Raw genomic sequence first — 18,511 nt, 5'->3', positions numbered from 1 at the left:
AAAAGCCAACTATTTAAAGCTTTCTGTTAGCATATTTTTTTAAGTCACCAAACTAAGACCACCTGAGTTTAAGATGAAAGGAAATGACGCAGAAGGATGGTGTTAACATTATTTTCTTAACACTGGAAGTAGTTTTAAAGAAAAGATCATGGTCTGTCAACATATTTAGTTAAGAGTTAATCATAACAATAAGCATTAAAATTATTTAATAATTTAATAAGCATTAAAAATATTTTTCTAGTCAAGAACTATAATTTAGGCCAAAATTAGACACGCCAAATATATTTTCCTAGCAAGGGCACCCATGTCTTTATTTCCAGATGTTTTTCCTTCACAGAATACAAGCAACTTAAGTAAGTAAATGGCAACACAGGCATTGATATTAAGTCCAGACCAGATTTAATTTGTAAACAGGCTTGTCTTAGTCTTTCTTGCTCTTTTCACAGAAAAACTCTGTTTTCTGGTGACACGTTTTAAAGAAGCACTAACTTCTGTCCTGAGTCATTTTCACAAGTTGTTAACTTTTTATAAGTTTTTAAAGTGATTTTTTACAGCCAAAACCAAGGGATGATCATTGTCCCACACATCCCAGCTGATGCCGTCAACAAGCAAAGAGATGAACAAAATAGTCAAAAAGCAATGAATCCATTCTGCACATGTACCCCAGAACTTAAAGTATAAAAAAAAAAAAAATAGCTGGGCATGGTGGCAGGCACCTGTAATCCCAGCTACTCGGGAGGCTGAGGGAGGAGAATCACTTGAACCAGGGAGGCGGAGGTTGCAGTGAGCCAAGATCATACCACTGCACTCCAGCCTGGGTGACAGAGCAAGACTCTGTTTCAAAATATATATATATTTTATGATCTCCTAGAATGCATTAAAATAGAATGGACTTGTGCAAAAGCTAAAAAAAAAAACTAGTTCTGTCCCTCTTACAACAGCAACAAAAGAACAAAAAAAAAATTTTCATTAATTCTAAATAAAACTTGAATTCTAACTCTAAAAAAAAATTAACATTTAATTTTTTCTTTTCAAAAAAAAAAAAAAAAAAGCAATGAATCAAATCCTGCTGCCTTCAACATCTGCCACATTCAGCCTCCTTTGTCAAGGCTTCCCAAACTTCTCTCACCTTCTGACCTGTTATTATTTCAGTTGAATTATGTTCCCTAAAAAAGACATGTTGGAGTCCTAACACCCAGTGCCTCAGAATGTGACCTTATTTAGAAACAGGGTCTTTACAGTGATAATCAAATTGAAATTAGGTTATTAGGATGGGACCTAAACCAATATGACTGGTATCCTTATAAAAAGTAGAAATGTATAAGGACTGGTGTCCTTATAAAAAAGTAGACAACGTATATGCACAGGGAGAATGCCTGTGAAGGTGAAGGCAAAGCTCAGGGTGCTGCTTCCACGGGCCGAGCGATGCCAAAGAGTCCCAGCAAGCCACCAGAAGCTGGAGGAGAGGCATGGAACAGATTCTCTCTCACAGCCCTCAGAGGGAACCAACCCTGCTGACACCTTGATCTTGGACTTCTGGCCCCCAAAACAGACAATACATTTCTGTTGTTGAAGACATCTAGTTTGCGTACTTTGTTAGGGAGTTCTAGCAAACTAATACAATGCCTCCAGCTCTTCTATCAAAAATTCAGCAACCATAAACTACTTTCCACAGGCAGTCCTGCCATTGAGCCACTTCCTATGATTCTAAGTCCTCTAGTGCAGGAAGTGATGTTTCACTGGCACGCTCTATAACATCTGGCAGGGTGCTGGTCTCCACCACACACACATGACTGCAATGACTTCTGCACTACCCTAAGAAAAAAGCGTTTATTGAATTCAACTGTGAATGTCACCAGACGGCAGCAGGACAAGTCAGGGGATGGGGGGCAGTGTGTTACCATTACCACTTCTGCTTTGATACAGCATGAATCAGAACCCCAAAGCAGGAAGAGTTCACTTATCTTCAACAGCTACCTTACCACCCTCTTCTCTAGCAAAGAAAAAAACAAAGAATGGAGAGCTTTGGCTAGTACCAAGAACTGAATCTGCTGGAGATGTTTATAAAATATAAATAAATATATTTATAATACATATAATGCATCTTAGTGGAACTATTAAGAAAAAGAAAAATGCCAAAAGATAAAAGGAAATACAAAAATTTTCTTGCCAGGCATAGTGGCTCATGCCTATAATCCCAGCATTTTGGGAGGCCCAGGCAGGTGGATCACTCGAGGTCAGGAGTTCGAGACACCTGGCTAACATGGTGAAACCCCGTCTCTACTAAAAATATAAAAATTAGCCTAGTGTGATGGTGCATGCCTGTAATCTCAGCTTCTTGGGAGGCTGAGGCACAAGAACTGCTGGAACTCGGGAGGTGGAGGTTGCTGTGAGCCAAGATTGTGCCACTGCACTCCAGCCTGAGTGAGAGAGCAACACTCTGTCTCCAAACACAAACAAACAAAACAAAAAAACACAGTAAAGCACAGGAAGAAGCATTATTGGAAAACTAGTGACAAAGAAATTTGGGGAAAAGGTATGTGGATGGACCTCTCTGAGTGGTTGAAAACTGTGAAGATATTTGTATTCCATGTGAGTGCTCGCCAATGGGTGACCTCAGCAGAGGAAGATTTTAATAATCAAGTGGATAGGGATCACCCATTCTGTGGACACCACTCAGCCTCTTTCCCCAGCCACCACTGTCATTCCTCAATGGGCCCATGAACAAAGTGGCCATGGTGGCAGGGATGGAGGTTACGCACAGGCTCAGCAACGTGGACTTCCACTCATAAAGGATGACTTGGCTACGGCCACCACTGAGTGCCCAATTTGCCAACAGCAGAGACTAACACTGAGCCCACGATATGTCACCATTCCTCAGGGTGATCAGCCAGCTACATGGTGGCAGGTTGATTATACTGGACTTCTTCCACCACAGAAATGGCAGAGGTTTGTCCTCACTGGAAGACACTTACTCTGGATGTGGGTTTGACTATCCTGAACGCAACACCTCTACCAAGACTACCATCCATGGACTCACAGAACGCCTTATCCACCATCGTGGTATTCCACACAGCACTGCCTCTGACCAAGGCACTGACTTTACAGCTAAAGAAGTGCAGCAGTGGGCTCATGCTTATGGAATTCACTGGTCTTACCATGTTCCCCATCATCCTGAAGCAGCTGGATTGATAGAATGGTGGAATGGCCTTTTGAAGTTACAATTACAATGCCAATTAGGTGACAATACTTTGCAGGGCTGAGGCAAAGTTCTCCAGAAGGCCGTGTATGCTCTGAATCAGCATCCAATATATAGTACTGTTTCTCTCATAGCCAGGATTCACAAGTCCAGGAATCAAGGGGTGGAAGTGGAAGTGGCACCACTCACCATCACTCCTGGTGATCCACCAGCAACATTTTTGCTTCCTGTTCCTGCAACATTACGTTCTGCCGGCCTAGAGGTCTTAGTTCCAGAGGGAGGAACACTGCCACTAGGAATACAATGATTCTATTAAACTGGAAGTTAAGATTGCCACCTGGACACTTTGGGCTCCTCCTACCTTTAAGCCAACAGGCTAAGAAGGGAGTTACACTGCTGGCTGGGGTGATTTACCTGGACTATCAAGATGAAATCAGTCTACTATTCCACAGCAGAGCATTCATGGAATACACGAGATCCATTAGGGTGTCTCTTAGTGTTACTATGCCCTGTGATTAAGATCAATGGGAAACTACAACAGCCCAAACCAGACAGGACTACAAATGATCCAGACCCCTCAGGAATGAAGGTTTGGGTCACTCAACCAGGAAAAAAAACACAACCTGCTGAGGTGCTTGCTGAAGGTGAAGGGAATACAGAATGGGTAGAAGAAGGTAGTCATCAATACCAGCTATGACCACGTGACAGTGGCAGAAAAGAGGACTGTAACTGTCATGAGTATTTCCTCCTTCTTTTGTTAAAAACATGTTTGTGCAGGTATACACTTGTACTAATATCTTAATTTTATTTCCTTTTCCTTTATCATGTGACATACGATTTACTGACTTCATATCAGGATTTAAGTATTGTTAACTTTATGTAATAGTATTTGGGTTGGGGATTGGTGCGTTTCCGGTTGCACGAAGGATAGTTGTATTATGTTAGCTGTAATTACAACCTTATTATTGTCTTTATTTGAAGATTATGTCTGATCTCAGGAGGTGTGTATGGGCTCAAGTAGACAAGGGGTGGACTTGTGATGGTTAATACTGAGTGTCAACTTGATTAGATTGAAGGATGCAAAGTACTGATCCTTGGTGTGTCTGTGAGGGTGTTGCCAAAGGAGATTAACATTTGAGTCAGTGGGCTGGGGAAGGTAGACCCACCCTTAATCTGGTGGGCACCATCTAATCAGCTGCCAGCGAATATAAAGCAGGCAGAAAAACACAAACAGGAGAGACTGGCCTAGCCTCCCAGCCTACATCTTTCTCCCATGTTGGATGCTTCCTGCCCTCAAACACCGGACTCCCAAGTTCTTCAGTTTTGGAACTTGGACTGGCTCTCCTTGCTCCTCAGCCTGCAGACAGCCTATTGTGGGACCTTGTGGTCCTGTGAGTTAATACTTAATAAACTCCCCTTTCTATATACATATCTATTCCCTTAGTTCTGTCCCTCTAGAGAACCCTAACTAATACAAATACCAACTGCTAAATGCAGAAACATAAGAGTAAGAAAATCACCATTTTGTACCCATTACAGAGTAAGAACTAGTGTTTGGTAGTACAATAGGGCGACAATGGTTTAAAATAATTTACTATATGTCTCAAAATCACTAAAAGAGTAGAAGTGGAATACAAAGAAACACAAAGCAACATGAAGTAACACAAAGAAATTAGAAATGCTTGAAGTGATTATGGGTACCCCAATTACCCTGATTTGATCATTACACATTGAAAGCTTGTATCAAAATCTCACATATCTGTACATAAATATGTACAAATATTATGCATCCATAATTAAAAGAATTAAAAATTAAAAAAAGAAACTAATTTTTCCACATCCATAGTAAGAATGAATTTAGGCAAGAATAATTTAATAGATGCTAACAGTAGTGTGTGAAGATTTGATGAGTAATGACAGATTTATCAAACTATTCTCATAAATTATTAATTACAAAGGGAAAATAATAAGTTCACAGTGGGGAGATCTATCAGACACAAGACACACAAAAGGATTAAAGTAATATCACCAACAATGTATATCCTAATGCCATACAGTGAAAAGGACACAATGTTGTCCTCTAATATTGTTGCCAAAAATGTATAATCTGAATCTAATCATGATTAATCTAGGCAGATAAATCAAATTGAGTAGCATTCTACAAAATAAACATTCCATAGACCTTAAAAATGTCAACTTCATGAAGACAAAAAGGCAGCTTTGGAGTTGGTCTAGATGAAGGTGAGTAAAAAGACATGAAAGCTAAATGCTAAATGTGATGATCCTGAACCAGGGGAAAAAAAAAATCAATGCAATAAAGAGCATTAATTTGTCTATTTGCAAAAGAGTTATAGGTTATAAAGCATTGTAGTAATGTTCAATTTCCTAATTTTAATAATAATACCCAGTTTTTATAAGAGAATATCTCTGTTTTAGGAAAAAAAAAAAAGCTAAAGTACTCAGGGGTAAAGAGGCACATGTATGTTTAAATGGCAGTAGGTGGGGGGAGTGAATGAGAGAGAATAACAGAGCAAATGTGACAAAATGTTAAGAATTAGTAAATCTGGGTAAAGGGCTTATGGAAATTCTTTGTACTATTCTTGCAACTTTTCTGTCATTTGAAATTATTTCAAAACAAAAGTTGTATCTCGTTTTTGTATGGGACACTAGACTCAGCTAACAGTGGTACATCCAAAGGAACCTCTTCTACATTTGTTAAGTAACAGCCAGTTCCTGCTAATACACATCGGATAAGTAGGCAGTCAGTGCAATTTTACATACTACCTCTACTTTAAGAAGGTTTTCTGAAGTAGATTGCAATAAATGTCACAAACATTTTTTTTTTTTTAATCAGAGCTGGAAAAACTAGATCCATAATTAAAAAGAATTAACTTAAAAATGGGGAATAGGCCAGGCACAGTGGCTCACGCCTGTAATCCCAGCATTTTGGGAGGCCAAGGTGGGTGGATCACCTGAGGTCATGAGGTCAAGACCACAGTCTGGCCAACATGGTGAAACCCCATCTCTACTAAAAATACAAAAATTAGCTGGGTGTGGTGGCAGGTGCCTGTAATCCCAGCTACTTGGGAGGCTGAGGCAGGAGAATTGCTTGAACCTAGGAGGAGGAGGTTGCAGTGAGCTGAGATTGCACTGCACTCCAGCTTGAGTGACAGAGTGAGATTCCATCTCAAAAAAAAAAGAAAAAAAGGGCTAGGGGAGCAGAACAAACTGGCTTAGGCAGAGTTTGTTAAATGTACTATGGATGCCCTATTCCAGTTGACCATGTTCTGGTCAATCTGATTTGGACACAGTTCTTTAACCACCTAACTCTACTCTGATCCCTCCTCATGTACTATCTCTACACCATGTTGTTCCCCCTTTTCTACAAGTTGTGAAACCAGCCAGTTTAAAAATCCTGTGCTGAAGGCAGTCTACACTAGTGTTTCCCAAAGTGTGAGACATGAGCGGTAAGCCAGCTCGTCGTAGGTAGGGCTCATTCATGCAATTCACATCACTCAGTTAAATGGAGATTCCCTTCTAAATTCTTTTTGTATTTACTTTCACAGATATTTCCAATATGTGGCAAGTGATATAATTATGGATTGTAGTGATAAAATGCTTCTTTGAAAAATACATTTATTTAAGCAAATATAATAAGACGACAGTTTTAAAAAAAGTATTAATGAAACAGGAATATGGCATCGCAAAAGTAAATGCTGTTGTAAATGACTGAGGTTTAGAAAACTTTGATGGCTATGCATATGACATTTCCAAATTTGATTTATGAAGCTAGAGAAGTGTGCGAGTTACATGAAAACTCTTGCAGCAAGTGCTAACTGAATGAAAAACAATTTCTTATTGAAGATAATAGATAATATTTTAGAAAGCGCACCCATGGTTTTTGAGATTATAGTAAAAATCAAAGTACGGTAAGAACATACATAGTAAATCATCATTTTAACATTGTTTAGGAAAAAAAGACCACATCTCAATGTAAAAATTTTTGTCTGTGGAATAGTCTGAAAAATTTTGAAGAAGAATAATGGTATAACCTACTGAATCCCAAATATTTACTTGTATCTTCCTATGAAAATAAATATACCAACTACGATGACAACAAAACTCTAGTAAAGTTCTAGGAAAAATTTTTAGGGTATATTTAGGCTTTGTCGATTCTTAACAATCTTATGAACATGAACAATGCAACCTGCTTTTAAAGAAGAAACCCACATGTCTGATTCCAAAACAATAGGCCTTACCAAGGGCTGCTGGGGCTGCATTGCTTGGAGACCAAGGGTCTGACTCTGGGGCTGCGAGGACTGCTGGGGCTGGGGAGGCTGCTGGGGCTGGGGCTGCTGGGGTTGCTGCATCTGGAAAGAGGGTAAAAAGGTTATACACTTAAAAGGAAGAAGATAACAGTATTGCTGAATCTGTTTCCCCCATATACCTTTTATCTAATTTTTATGTTGTAGTAAAAACCATATATACTTGCCTGCTGCATCTCTACCTCATTCATCCTTTTGAGGGCAAGACCTAAACCTGCTCATCCATGAAGACTTCTAGGACCACCCCAACCCCATGGATCTCTTCCAGTGGCAGTAAGTACTCCTGTCTATTCCACACTGCGCTGTCTGGGGCCATCCTTTCTGCTTACTGTTTTAATTCCTTTCATGTCCTTTGTCCTTCCACATGTTTTATCCCTTCTTACACTACAGGTTGGACGGGGACTGCTCAGTAGTAATCTTCTCATTCCTTATGATATCTGGCAGAATTCTTAAAGGTTTTGTTTTTTGTTTTTTTCCAAAAGGAAGAGGCAGACTAGTTGCCATGACACCTTCTGGAATAATTTACATCAGAAATTCAGAAATAATGTCAGTAACAGGGTTGGCTCAAACACACAGCTCTTGGAAAATGCTTCCAAGTCATAGAAGAAGCACAGACCAGACATCCACCAGGTGGGACACAGGGGAGAGAAAAATATTAATAGTTGTTTTGTCTCAATGACCTTTAAAATTTCCTCCACCCAAACACTTCATCCCGATAATGATGACAGTCTAGACTTTTTTTCATCTTTTGCACTTTTCCAACTTGGTTTGCGTACTATCCCCTCAATTACTGGTCTTCTTTACAGCCAAGTAATAAATAGCTATTGCCATATGGCATTTCTCACTAAGTGACAATGCTCATGGATCTAGAATCCTAGCAGAGGTCTGGGTAGCATGATCCCAACAAGAACAATGCAAGTTGGACCAAAATCACAATAACTGCAGTATGATTCTCCAGTTAGCCCTCTAGAACCTCTTCTAAGAAAAATTAATCCAACTTCATCATTATTAACTTTTTCCTTTACAGAGGTGGCCAGTCACCAAAAAAGAAGTATAATCCTATTGTAAAAGCAAACCACGTATCTCCAGGGAAGAATGTGTTGATGATGAAAAAATTACCAGAAGCACATATTATGCTAATTAGGATAAAAAGTACATATGGTCCAATAAGAAAAGGCTTTCCATATTTGCAGCCTTGAAAAATACCAACATAAGATTCAAAACTGGTAAGTAAACAAATAATGTGGTAACCTTCCTCAGTGATTTGGAAATGAGAAATTCTAAACTAGAGCAAAATATAAATTATCAATCCTAAAAAATTCTGAAACATAGCCTCAGAACTTGGAAAAAATGATTTAAGAAAGTGAGTACTAATAGTTATATTAATGATAATATTAGTCATAACATTAACCGTAAAATTATCAAATGAGTGGTTTCCTTGAATATTCTTATTTAATCCTTTCTACATATGTAAGAGATAGGTACTACAAGTATTTCCATGACAAAACAGGATTAGAGGGCTTTTACCATTGGAAACAACATTTATACAATGATTGAGATTGCTATCTGAAGGCCATATTCTCCTAATCGGTTACCACATGTTATCAATTTTGTGATACAACTTTTTTTTTTTTTTTTAACATTTTTAACAGGTCACAAATTGGGATGGAACTAATGACATCTTACTACTAATGGCATCTTATAATTGGGAAGCCCAGTTCCAGAGGGTGTGTTGGCTTTTGCCTGTCACCTGGACACTACCAACCAGAATTTTGTGGATCACACTGAATTCAGACTCAAACCCACCTGAGCTTGCGGTTCAAATGCTCAGGGGAGAGATTTGTTTCTCCCCTCTATCCAGTGTCAAGGATAAGACATCCAAGCTCCTTTGTGTCCTTTTCTGCATGGCAGGTTTACTTCTCACTGACCTCATACCGAGATGAGGGTACAGCCCTTGGGCACTACAGCTCTACTAGACTCCTCATTTTTGGTGTTCTGTTCTTGGTAGTATATAAAATGAGAGTGTATCTCAAGTTGGACTGCTGATAAGATTAGAGCCCACTGTACAGTCTTCTTAGGAAATCTCCAATCCAATAACATAGGACAAAAGCTTGTTAATATTAAAGACAAATGACACAGGTAAACATAATGGCCTATATTTTTTAAATAAGCAAGTCAGAAACAAGAACGTATCAAGGAAGCTGGGTGTGGTGGCTCACACCTGTAATCCCAGCACTTTGGGAGGCCGAGGTGGGCAGATCACTTGAGGTCAGGAGTTTGAGACCAGCCTGGCCAACATGGCAAAAACCCGTCTCTACTAAAAATACAAAAAAATTAGCCAGGGGTGGTGGTGGGCACCTGTAATCCCTGCTACTCAGGAGGCTGAGGCAGGAGAATCACTTGAACCCGGGAGGTGGAGGTTGTCCAGCCTGGGTGACAGAGGGAGACTCCGTCTCAAGGAAAAAAAAAAATGTATCAAGGGGAAGAACCTTTATCTGACTTAAAATGTACATCAAATAAGTGAATGACAGTTCCCTGGATTCTAACAGAGACAAGATGAAATATCCTTTGAAACAGTCTATATTCCTCCCATTTCACAGCCTTATCAGACCACAGGTGTTATAGAAATGTTTTTAGATTGCAGAATGCTCTAGGAATCTGATGAAAGCTCTGGATGGCTCAGTTTTTTGTTTTCACATTTATGAAACTTTAAAAAAATTTGCATGGCTCCTACTTAAACAGAGACTGGGTAAGCTGAGGCTAACTCTATTAAATGCATCCGTCTGCCCTCCCAAACCTTTGTGAAATGGGAAGAATGTTCTGCAAAAGGTACTCTTCTGCCATAACCTGGTAGATACACAGAGAAAGTAAAATTCTTGCCAAGTTGTAACTAAATTGTACCAATGTAGCTCCTAGCATCAAATACACAGGGATCCTTGGAATCTGGCAAGTGACATCTACAGTGTTTTTCATTTTTTATGACTGTTGCATATTTGCACTATCTGAAGGGTGATGGCATTGCCCTCATCTCCCTGCTCCGTACCTGGAGGAGTCTCTGCTGCTGTCGAACTTGCGGCTGTCTGGGTCTCATGGGATCCTGAGGCAGGGGCACGGAGGGAAGGTTTGGATGTGCAGAAGTCAGCACAGCATCGATTCCCCCGCCCACCAGAGGGCTCTGCTGTAGAGCCTGATGGTTCAGTCTGGCAAAGAATAATGCAACTTGGTTCAGGCCCAAGCATAGTGTCAAACTTTTAATCAGTGCTACCAGCACATGACATACACCACCCAAGAAACAATCAGTGCTCAATAATCCTTTGCACAATTCAAGTAGACTAAAGCCCAGTGGTTAAAATAATAGACGAGACCACTTGAAAAAGTACAGCAAGCACATGACTTAAGGTAAAATTGTAGTCATGCAATAAATCACTTTTTAAACATTTAATAGTTTTTAACAACGAGGAATATTAATTGAGCATTTACTTTGAAGCAGGCACTGTACTAAAGGTCTGAAATGTGTTACTTCATTTACTCCCCACCAGAGAGCCCTTTAAGATCAGCAGTTTTGTTATTCCTGCTTTAAAAATGAAAAAACAGAGCTAGAGGTAACTTATTAAGAAAGCAAATGGAACAGGTGGGATTTGAACCCAGAACTTTTGGGCTTTGAAGTTCAAGTTTGTGGGCCATGCTATGCTGCTATTTATTATAAAAATTGTACATACAATGCACATTTTCCAAATTATTATCCAAAATGTCTGTTTTCTCAAATGTGTTACCATCAACCTTGCCAACTTCCCAAAGAGCAATTACTTGGAGTCATCATGCAGCCATTGATAGTAAAAGATGGGAGCTGTGCTGCTATCCACTAGATTGACACGTTTTACATGATACTGCTAAGACAGTACTATCCAACAGAACTTTCTACGATGGCTGCAGTGTTTTCTCTCTGTGCTGTCCAATAAGATAACTACTAGCCACAAGAACGAACTATGTAATTTTGGAGTCTCAGTGAATAACGAAAACACAAGGCTCCCTGATCAAAACTTGGTAAGAATTTCCACAGAGAAACTGCAGAGCATTAAACTAAGCGTGAAGCCTTTTTAAACACAGGCCCTTCTAAACACAGCGCACGTCACACACCATTGAAGCTAGTCCTGCTGGCCACATTTGGCTACCACTGAACACTTGAAATGTGACTAGTTTGACTGAGGAACTATATTTTTAATTTAATTTTAAATAGTCTAAATTTAAACAGCCACAGGTGGTTGGCAGCTACTACAACAGACAGTACAGTTATACACTCTAAGGGATCTAATTAAACAAGAACAGAAAAAAGTCTATAATCCTGTTTTGCCAAACATCTTTGAGGTGGAAAAGGTAGAAACTAAGTTATAATAAAACTCTCATGTGCAACATGCACAATTAGTATTGCAATCATACATTTTATTGCTCCAATCAACAAACTGTAGTAAGGCATTCCTAAGAATAATCAAGAGTTTTCTCTGTTAGATATGTTCAGAGAATTTTTAAAAGAGGAAAAAAAAAGAAGACTGAAGCAAACACACTATCATTTAAAGACCGTTACATTCATGTCTTGGAAGATATGAGTCAAAACTGTAAGGATCGTTAATGAAATAAACAAGATGGAGCATTCTTTATGTTGAACCTCTATCTGGATACTACTAAAAACGAGATGACAGAATGCAAATTATTTGCAAATATGCAAGTTCATAAAAACAATGATAAAGTACCATGCCCTATAAGAAGCATAAGAAACCCAAGAATGTGACTGTTCATTATTGCCATCATCATTTCCACATGTATCACCTCTGAGAGCCAGTCAGGGGCTGCAGGTACGGTGAGGCCTGCTGCTGAACATAGCCACTCGGCTGCTGCTGAATCTGTCTGAGTCTTTCCATTAGCACGGGGTTGGAATGTGCGGCTGGATAGGCTCTGGAGTTATAGCTGGGAGACACGACCACACTGCCAGCCTGCTGCTGCGATGTCTGCTGCAAAGGCATCTGTGTCCCATACATAGTATAGCCCTGTGGCATGTTCTGCAGGTAGGCACAAGGGAAGATTAGTCAATGTTTCAATTTACCACCTAGCTTTCCCATCACTACGATATATGGGGCAAAAACAAACCCATGAGGACTCCCCTGAAATTCACTGTTTTCAAAGGTTCTCATAACTCAAAATTTGAGGAGGACTACCCTGGATGCAGGGAATCTGGTCAGAAAAGCCACAGAATGATCTGGCTGTGTAATGATTCACTGGAAATGTCAACTTAAAAAAAATGAATCCTCATTTAGTTAAATTGGCTTTTAAGACTAGCTGCTTATTTTTAGAGAAGAAAGGGCATGTTTCTATATAGGAATAATCAGGCAAGCATCTAAATCTTCAGTGCACAGATGACATCAAAGTTCAATAGATCAAGTATTATTAATATCATTTCCAAAATTACAAAAGCTACCCATGCTCAAATGTAAATTAAAATAATGAAATACACTTTCCCAATATGTGACTACACCTCTTCAGGTCTGATAAATGTGTGTGTAGTAACTAACCAGTTCCAAAACAATAACAAAAAACTATTAATACCTTAGTCAGGAATGGTGCAATTGGTAACTGTTCATTATCCTCTAGTACTGGCTGGACCTAGTTTGGCACTCTACTAATAATGTGAACACTTAATTTACCTAATGAATATTAATCTACAAGTACCTAGTTCTTTGTATATTGTCACCTTATGGAAAAGAGAAACCTGAAGTTCTGTTGGATCACTAGGTACAATTTATAGAACACAATGCTAATTAAGGTAGAACAACATTGCTCTTCAAATCCTCAAAGCACCACATTTTCAGGTAGTTTAATGCCTCTGACTTGGAAGACAGAGAAATGGATAATGAACTTCTAGCAGGCAGCATGAATGGATCCAGGCTGAAGGACTCAGTGCCTGTGTAGGCCAATGTGGGCTTTTCTTTCAGCTGTGGACATAGATTGAACTGCCAACCCAACTAGCAATCTTGCCAACACCCCTGCGTTCCTGATTCCCAGAGGGATAGGGTGAGAGTATATGAATACAGAAATAGCAAAATTATTAGTAAAAGCAGCTCAAGATTTGCATTATATTGTGTATCAGGCACTATGTTAGTTCCATAGGTTAGTTCCATAGGTGGTTCCATAGGTTGTCCTCATACCCTTCATTTCTATTTTATAGAGAAGGAAACCAAAGCTCAGAATAAGTAACTCACACAATGTCACACAGCTAGTAAGTTGCTGGGAACTGTGCCAAAGTCTGATTTCAAGCCCTTGTTATTTTCTTATTCTACCATGATTCCTCATTGATGCTATATTTGAATATGACAATTTCTATTTATTTATTTATTTATTTATTTATTTATTTATTTTGAGACAGGGTCTTGCTCTGTTGCCCAAGGCTGAAGTGCAGTGGTCTGATCACAGCTCACTGCAACCTCAACCTCCCAGCCTCAAGCGATCCTCCACTTTAGCCTCCCATGCAGCTGGGACTGTAGGTGCATGCCACCATGCCTGGCTAATTTTTTAATTTTTATTTTCTTTTCTAGAGACTGGGTCTCACTATGTTACCCAGGCTGGTCTCAAATTCCGGGGCTGAAGCAATCCTCTCACCTTGGCCTCTCAGAGTGCAGATTACAGGCATGAGCCACTGAGTCCAGCCCAAATATGACAACTTCAAAACTGAATTACATCATTATACATTATAACATAAAAGAAGTAACTCTGGGATTGTTAAGTATTTCAATATCTACAATCACCACTAATAAAAGGTTTGAATTTACACTTTTGAAGGATTTTCTAGAATGTTTTATGCTCCTTAATCAATCCTAAGACTTGTTCAACAATCCTGATCATGCTTTTCTGAAATGTCAATTATAATCTATAAGGAGAAGAAGTAATCAAGTTCTAGACACTATAGGGAGTTTATATATTCTATTTACTTAATTTCCCACCTCCAATAAAGAGCTTTGAAAATCCTGTCAGTACCTACGAAGCAAATGTGGGTACCTGTGCTTGCTGCAGCCCTGGATACTGAGGGAGCTGAGGGGAGGGCCGTGCTTGCGCAGCAAAGAGAGCAGCCTGGTCCCCCGGCTGGCCCTGGAAAACAAAGCCAAAGCAAACTCTTGATCATAACCGCAAGGGCTTGATTTGAGCTTCTGGTTAATAATCCAAATAACCCACATCTAATCTCATTACATGAATAAAGAACTCAAAGATTTTCAAAATGTATTAAATATTATTTCTCATCAATTTCCTATGTGTGTTTAGACTGTTGAACTTATTCCTTCCAAAGAAGACTACAGATTTTCCCAATGATAACAAAGACATAAATACAAGCCTAAGTTATCAATGGTCTGCTCAGCAGAGAGGCTGTCAGCTGGCTTCCAATACATGCCAGGATATAAATGTCCCGATAAGTGTGAAATCTGGAACCACAGGGCTGCACTACCCAGTGCCTATACAGGGAAGAGAACGTGTGGTACAGACACACGGTGGCATTTAAAATTTTTATGACTTTTTAATGAAGCTTCTTCACAGTGACCTACTAATTGCCTATTTAGCCAGATATTCAAGGAATACATTTAGTACTTCCTATGACTCTAAAAATCAATGAGAATATAGTCAATAAATTTTGTAAGTTAATGGCAAATATAATTCTAACCAACTACAATGCAAAATAAAACCAATTAACAACTGTTCACCAATCTTAATCTAATAAATGTTTTGGCCATAAGAAAACAAATATATTCACAAGAGCAATGGTATGTGCGTTTTATGTTTTGGTGGCAGAAGTTACTTCATGCAAGTTTGCAGTAATAATCATAAAAAGAAGCCTAGTTTCCTACCACTCTGGTTTTTTTCAGGACTTACTGATTGTCAAGAATGAGATTTATTGTAGGATTATTTTACTACTGTCTTTAACAGAGATTCTCATTTTAAAAAGTGCTAAATTATAGTTACATAAAGCTATTTTAATGTGCTTGAAAAGTAGTGTAGGTATTTCTAGCAGAGAGAAAGGGATAAATATGCAGCTTAAGAGGAAGGATATCAACGATTATTAAGAATCGATCATATTTCAGAGGCTGGGCTTCTGGTTCTTACTCTCATTTTCTCACAAGAACCCTATAGGAAAGGAGCATCATCCTCATCTTCTTCAGACAGGAAAAGCCAGGCTCAAAGAGCTTAAGCAACTTAGCAAACTTGGCCAGCAAGGCCTGGCAGTGCCATGATCTAAACTCCAGGAAGTCTGACTTGAAAGCCTAGGGCTCTTTCCATTATCATGAGATGCCTCCATGTGGGACATTAAGGATGAAAATACTTATTTGGTGCTTATTCTTTAAGGACATACAGCCTCTTAAAATCATCCTAATGAGAAACCAAAAGGACAATCTCTATTAAGACTTATTAATGAGATACCAAAACCAAATGCATACCTGAGACAGTTAAGCCCTTTCTCTGATCCCCACAAAAAAAATCACGGGGCCATTTACGAAACTTCAGCATTTCTCTAGGTGACTATCTATCTATACATGAATGAAACATAAATTTTTGAGTGTACCTCTGAGGGTATCTATACATACAAGAATCTCACTTTCAGAGTAGGCTATCATGAACATACTCTTAGTCTCTAGCTCATTAATCTGTTAAAAACAATTATATCTCCATTTGCTTGGGTTAGAGAAAAATAGCCCAAACTTCCTCTGTGAGAACCCATACCATGACAGTATGACCATCAGGAGCCTAAAACTATTCTTCCCAAAGAATCCAAATAGCTCTTGATCCTCCAAACACTATGCCAAGGAATCATTAAATCAACCAGATCCTTAAAGACCACTCCTGGACACTAGCATCATACAAGGTCCCCGAGACACACTGTTGTGCTTCTTTGTAGAGACAAATATATGTATATTACCACTTTTACAAAACAGAAAAATCAACTATTTATATATGAGTTAGAATCTGGGCATCGACAGGTAGTTTATAACACTCGTGCCCTCTTTTGGCTTTGTGGGAAGCAGGATGCGATCTGCATGTGACAGCTGCATGCAGATGCATAAAGCAGATGTTTTCTAACTCTTTGCTCTTCTTTTGCTTTTATTGAAGAACTTTATGAAACACATTATGACTTACATGGTGAGGGAAGCTAGAATACTAATAAGGTATATATCTGAGCTATTGGGCAATACTCTTATTTACATATATTAGTTGAGATCATGAGAATTTAAGAAATAGGAACTGGGCAGGTGTGGTGGCTCACGCCTGTAATCTCAGCACTTTGGGGGGCCGAGGCGGGTTAATCACTTGAGTCCAGGAGTTCGAGACCAGGCTGGGCAACATGGTGAAATCCCATCTCTACAAAGAATACAAAAAATTAGCTGGATGTGCTGACACGTGCCTGTAGTCTCAGCTACTTGGAAGGTTGAGGTGAGAGGACTGCTTGAGCCTGGGAGGCAGAGGCTGCAGTGAGCCAAGATCATGCCACTGCACTCCAGCCTGGGCACCAGAGTGAGACCCTATCTCAAAAAAAAAAAAGAAGAAATGGAAACTGAAAAACTATTATTCTACATTTTTAAAAGTCACAAAACATTCGGAAAATCGTGCCATACTTTTAAAAGGAAAAAGAAATACAAATTGAAATTAGTTTTTGTATATAGTTTTATACCATGTTCAGGTACACACCCTAAAACTTTTCACCTTTATGTCTAAAGGTGAACTATTTATATGTGAGCATATTATGTTCCCTCCTGACCACCAGTTTGTCCCAACATACTACTTAAGTATGGAAAATAACTGAAGTATGGAAAATAATTCAGATATGCAATATTCTCCCTGAGAAAATCACAAACACCCCTATTTGACTAGTACTTCCCAATTTTTGCCGTGCATAGCTGTTATCATCATGTGCTCCTAAAAACAAAACACCTGGATTCCTACTTTTCTTTGTTTTTCCCAGAATAATGTCAGGAACACATTATTTCAATTTGTAGAAACAGTTCAATTAGTTGAGAACAGAATGAATAAGTTCTTTAATAACTTGAAATATTTTACAAATGTTAAATAAGAACCACAATGTGGGAATAATTAAGGAAACTAGAGACTGAGAATTAATAAAAAACTTTTAAATGTTGGTAGGCATGGGTTTGGCCATATTAAACCAAGAACAGACGATCTAACATGTCATCCAAACTAGGACAAGACAGGACAAGAGGGCAAAGTGAGACCATGCCTGGCAAATCAGGACATCTGGTCACCTTAGTTATCTGTTGATTTCTGAAAAATGTTCAAGCTTTATTTTTAATTAGTGCCTAGCACATATAGTAAGTGCTCAGTAAATAACTAAGTTATTCTGTTCAGAATAACTAAGATTTAATTTAGTTTATCTGTTAACCAAGAAATCCAGAGGCAAATTAGGATTTATATTTGAGCATCGATTACTTTACCAAGTGCTTTCTAATTGCCTCACAGTTGTCAGCTCCATCTTTTGAAAACTCAAATTTAATTTAATGTTTAGCATCTATCATTCTAATGATTTCTTCTTCCTGCCAGCATTAGTATCTGAAGAGTAACTTAATTTCTCCCTATTTATTCTGCTCAACTAAAACAACCGAGGCCACTTTAACTTCATATTTTTTAATGCATGGAGAGAACTGTATGGGAACACGATTTGTTTGTTTTTGTTTATGTGAAACACAAAGTGAGATAGCATCTCACTTTGTTGCCAAGGCTGTAGTGCAGTGGCAAGATCATACTTCACCGCGGCCTCAAATTCCTGGACTCAAGAGATCCTCCAACCTTGGCCTCCTAAAGTGTCGGGATTACATGTATGAGCCACTGCATCCAGCCTGCAGGAAGATGGTTTTTGGTGGCATATTTGTGTCTAGCCAGGTGCTATGTGACTTTAAGCATATCAGTAAGAGAGAGTAAGATATTTGTTCCCTGCTCAAGCTTC

At 38.9% G+C, this 18,511-nt stretch overlaps 1 protein-coding gene across 9 annotated transcripts in view; it reads right to left on the bottom strand.

Moving 5' to 3' along the window:
- Positions 1–18,511, bottom strand: part of MED12L (mediator complex subunit 12L) — a 343,992-nt gene that overhangs the window by 12,729 nt on the left and 312,752 nt on the right. For 7 of the 9 annotated variants that reach the window (XR_010139264.1, XM_054552827.2, XM_063722272.1 and 4 more), the window contains 4 exons: positions 14,569–14,658; positions 12,349–12,578; positions 10,568–10,724; positions 7,459–7,569 (listed from right to left, as the gene is read on the bottom strand). Coding sequence is in view for 8 of the 9 variants with exons in the window: in XM_054552827.2 (XP_054408802.2) it covers positions 7,459–7,569; positions 10,568–10,724; positions 12,349–12,578; positions 14,569–14,658 (588 nt within the window). In the remaining variant the exon portion in view is untranslated. The remainder of the gene's footprint in view (positions 1–7,458; positions 7,570–10,567; positions 10,725–12,348; positions 12,579–14,568; positions 14,659–18,511) is intronic. The other 2 variants (XM_054552829.2, XM_054552832.2) reach the window with 2 other exon arrangements.

Source organism: Pongo abelii, chromosome 2 (assembly GCF_028885655.2).
Source record: "Pongo abelii isolate AG06213 chromosome 2, NHGRI_mPonAbe1-v2.0_pri, whole genome shotgun sequence".
NCBI lineage: Eukaryota > Metazoa > Chordata > Mammalia > Primates > Hominidae > Pongo > Pongo abelii.
This window is presented reverse-complemented; position numbering and strand designations above follow the sequence as displayed.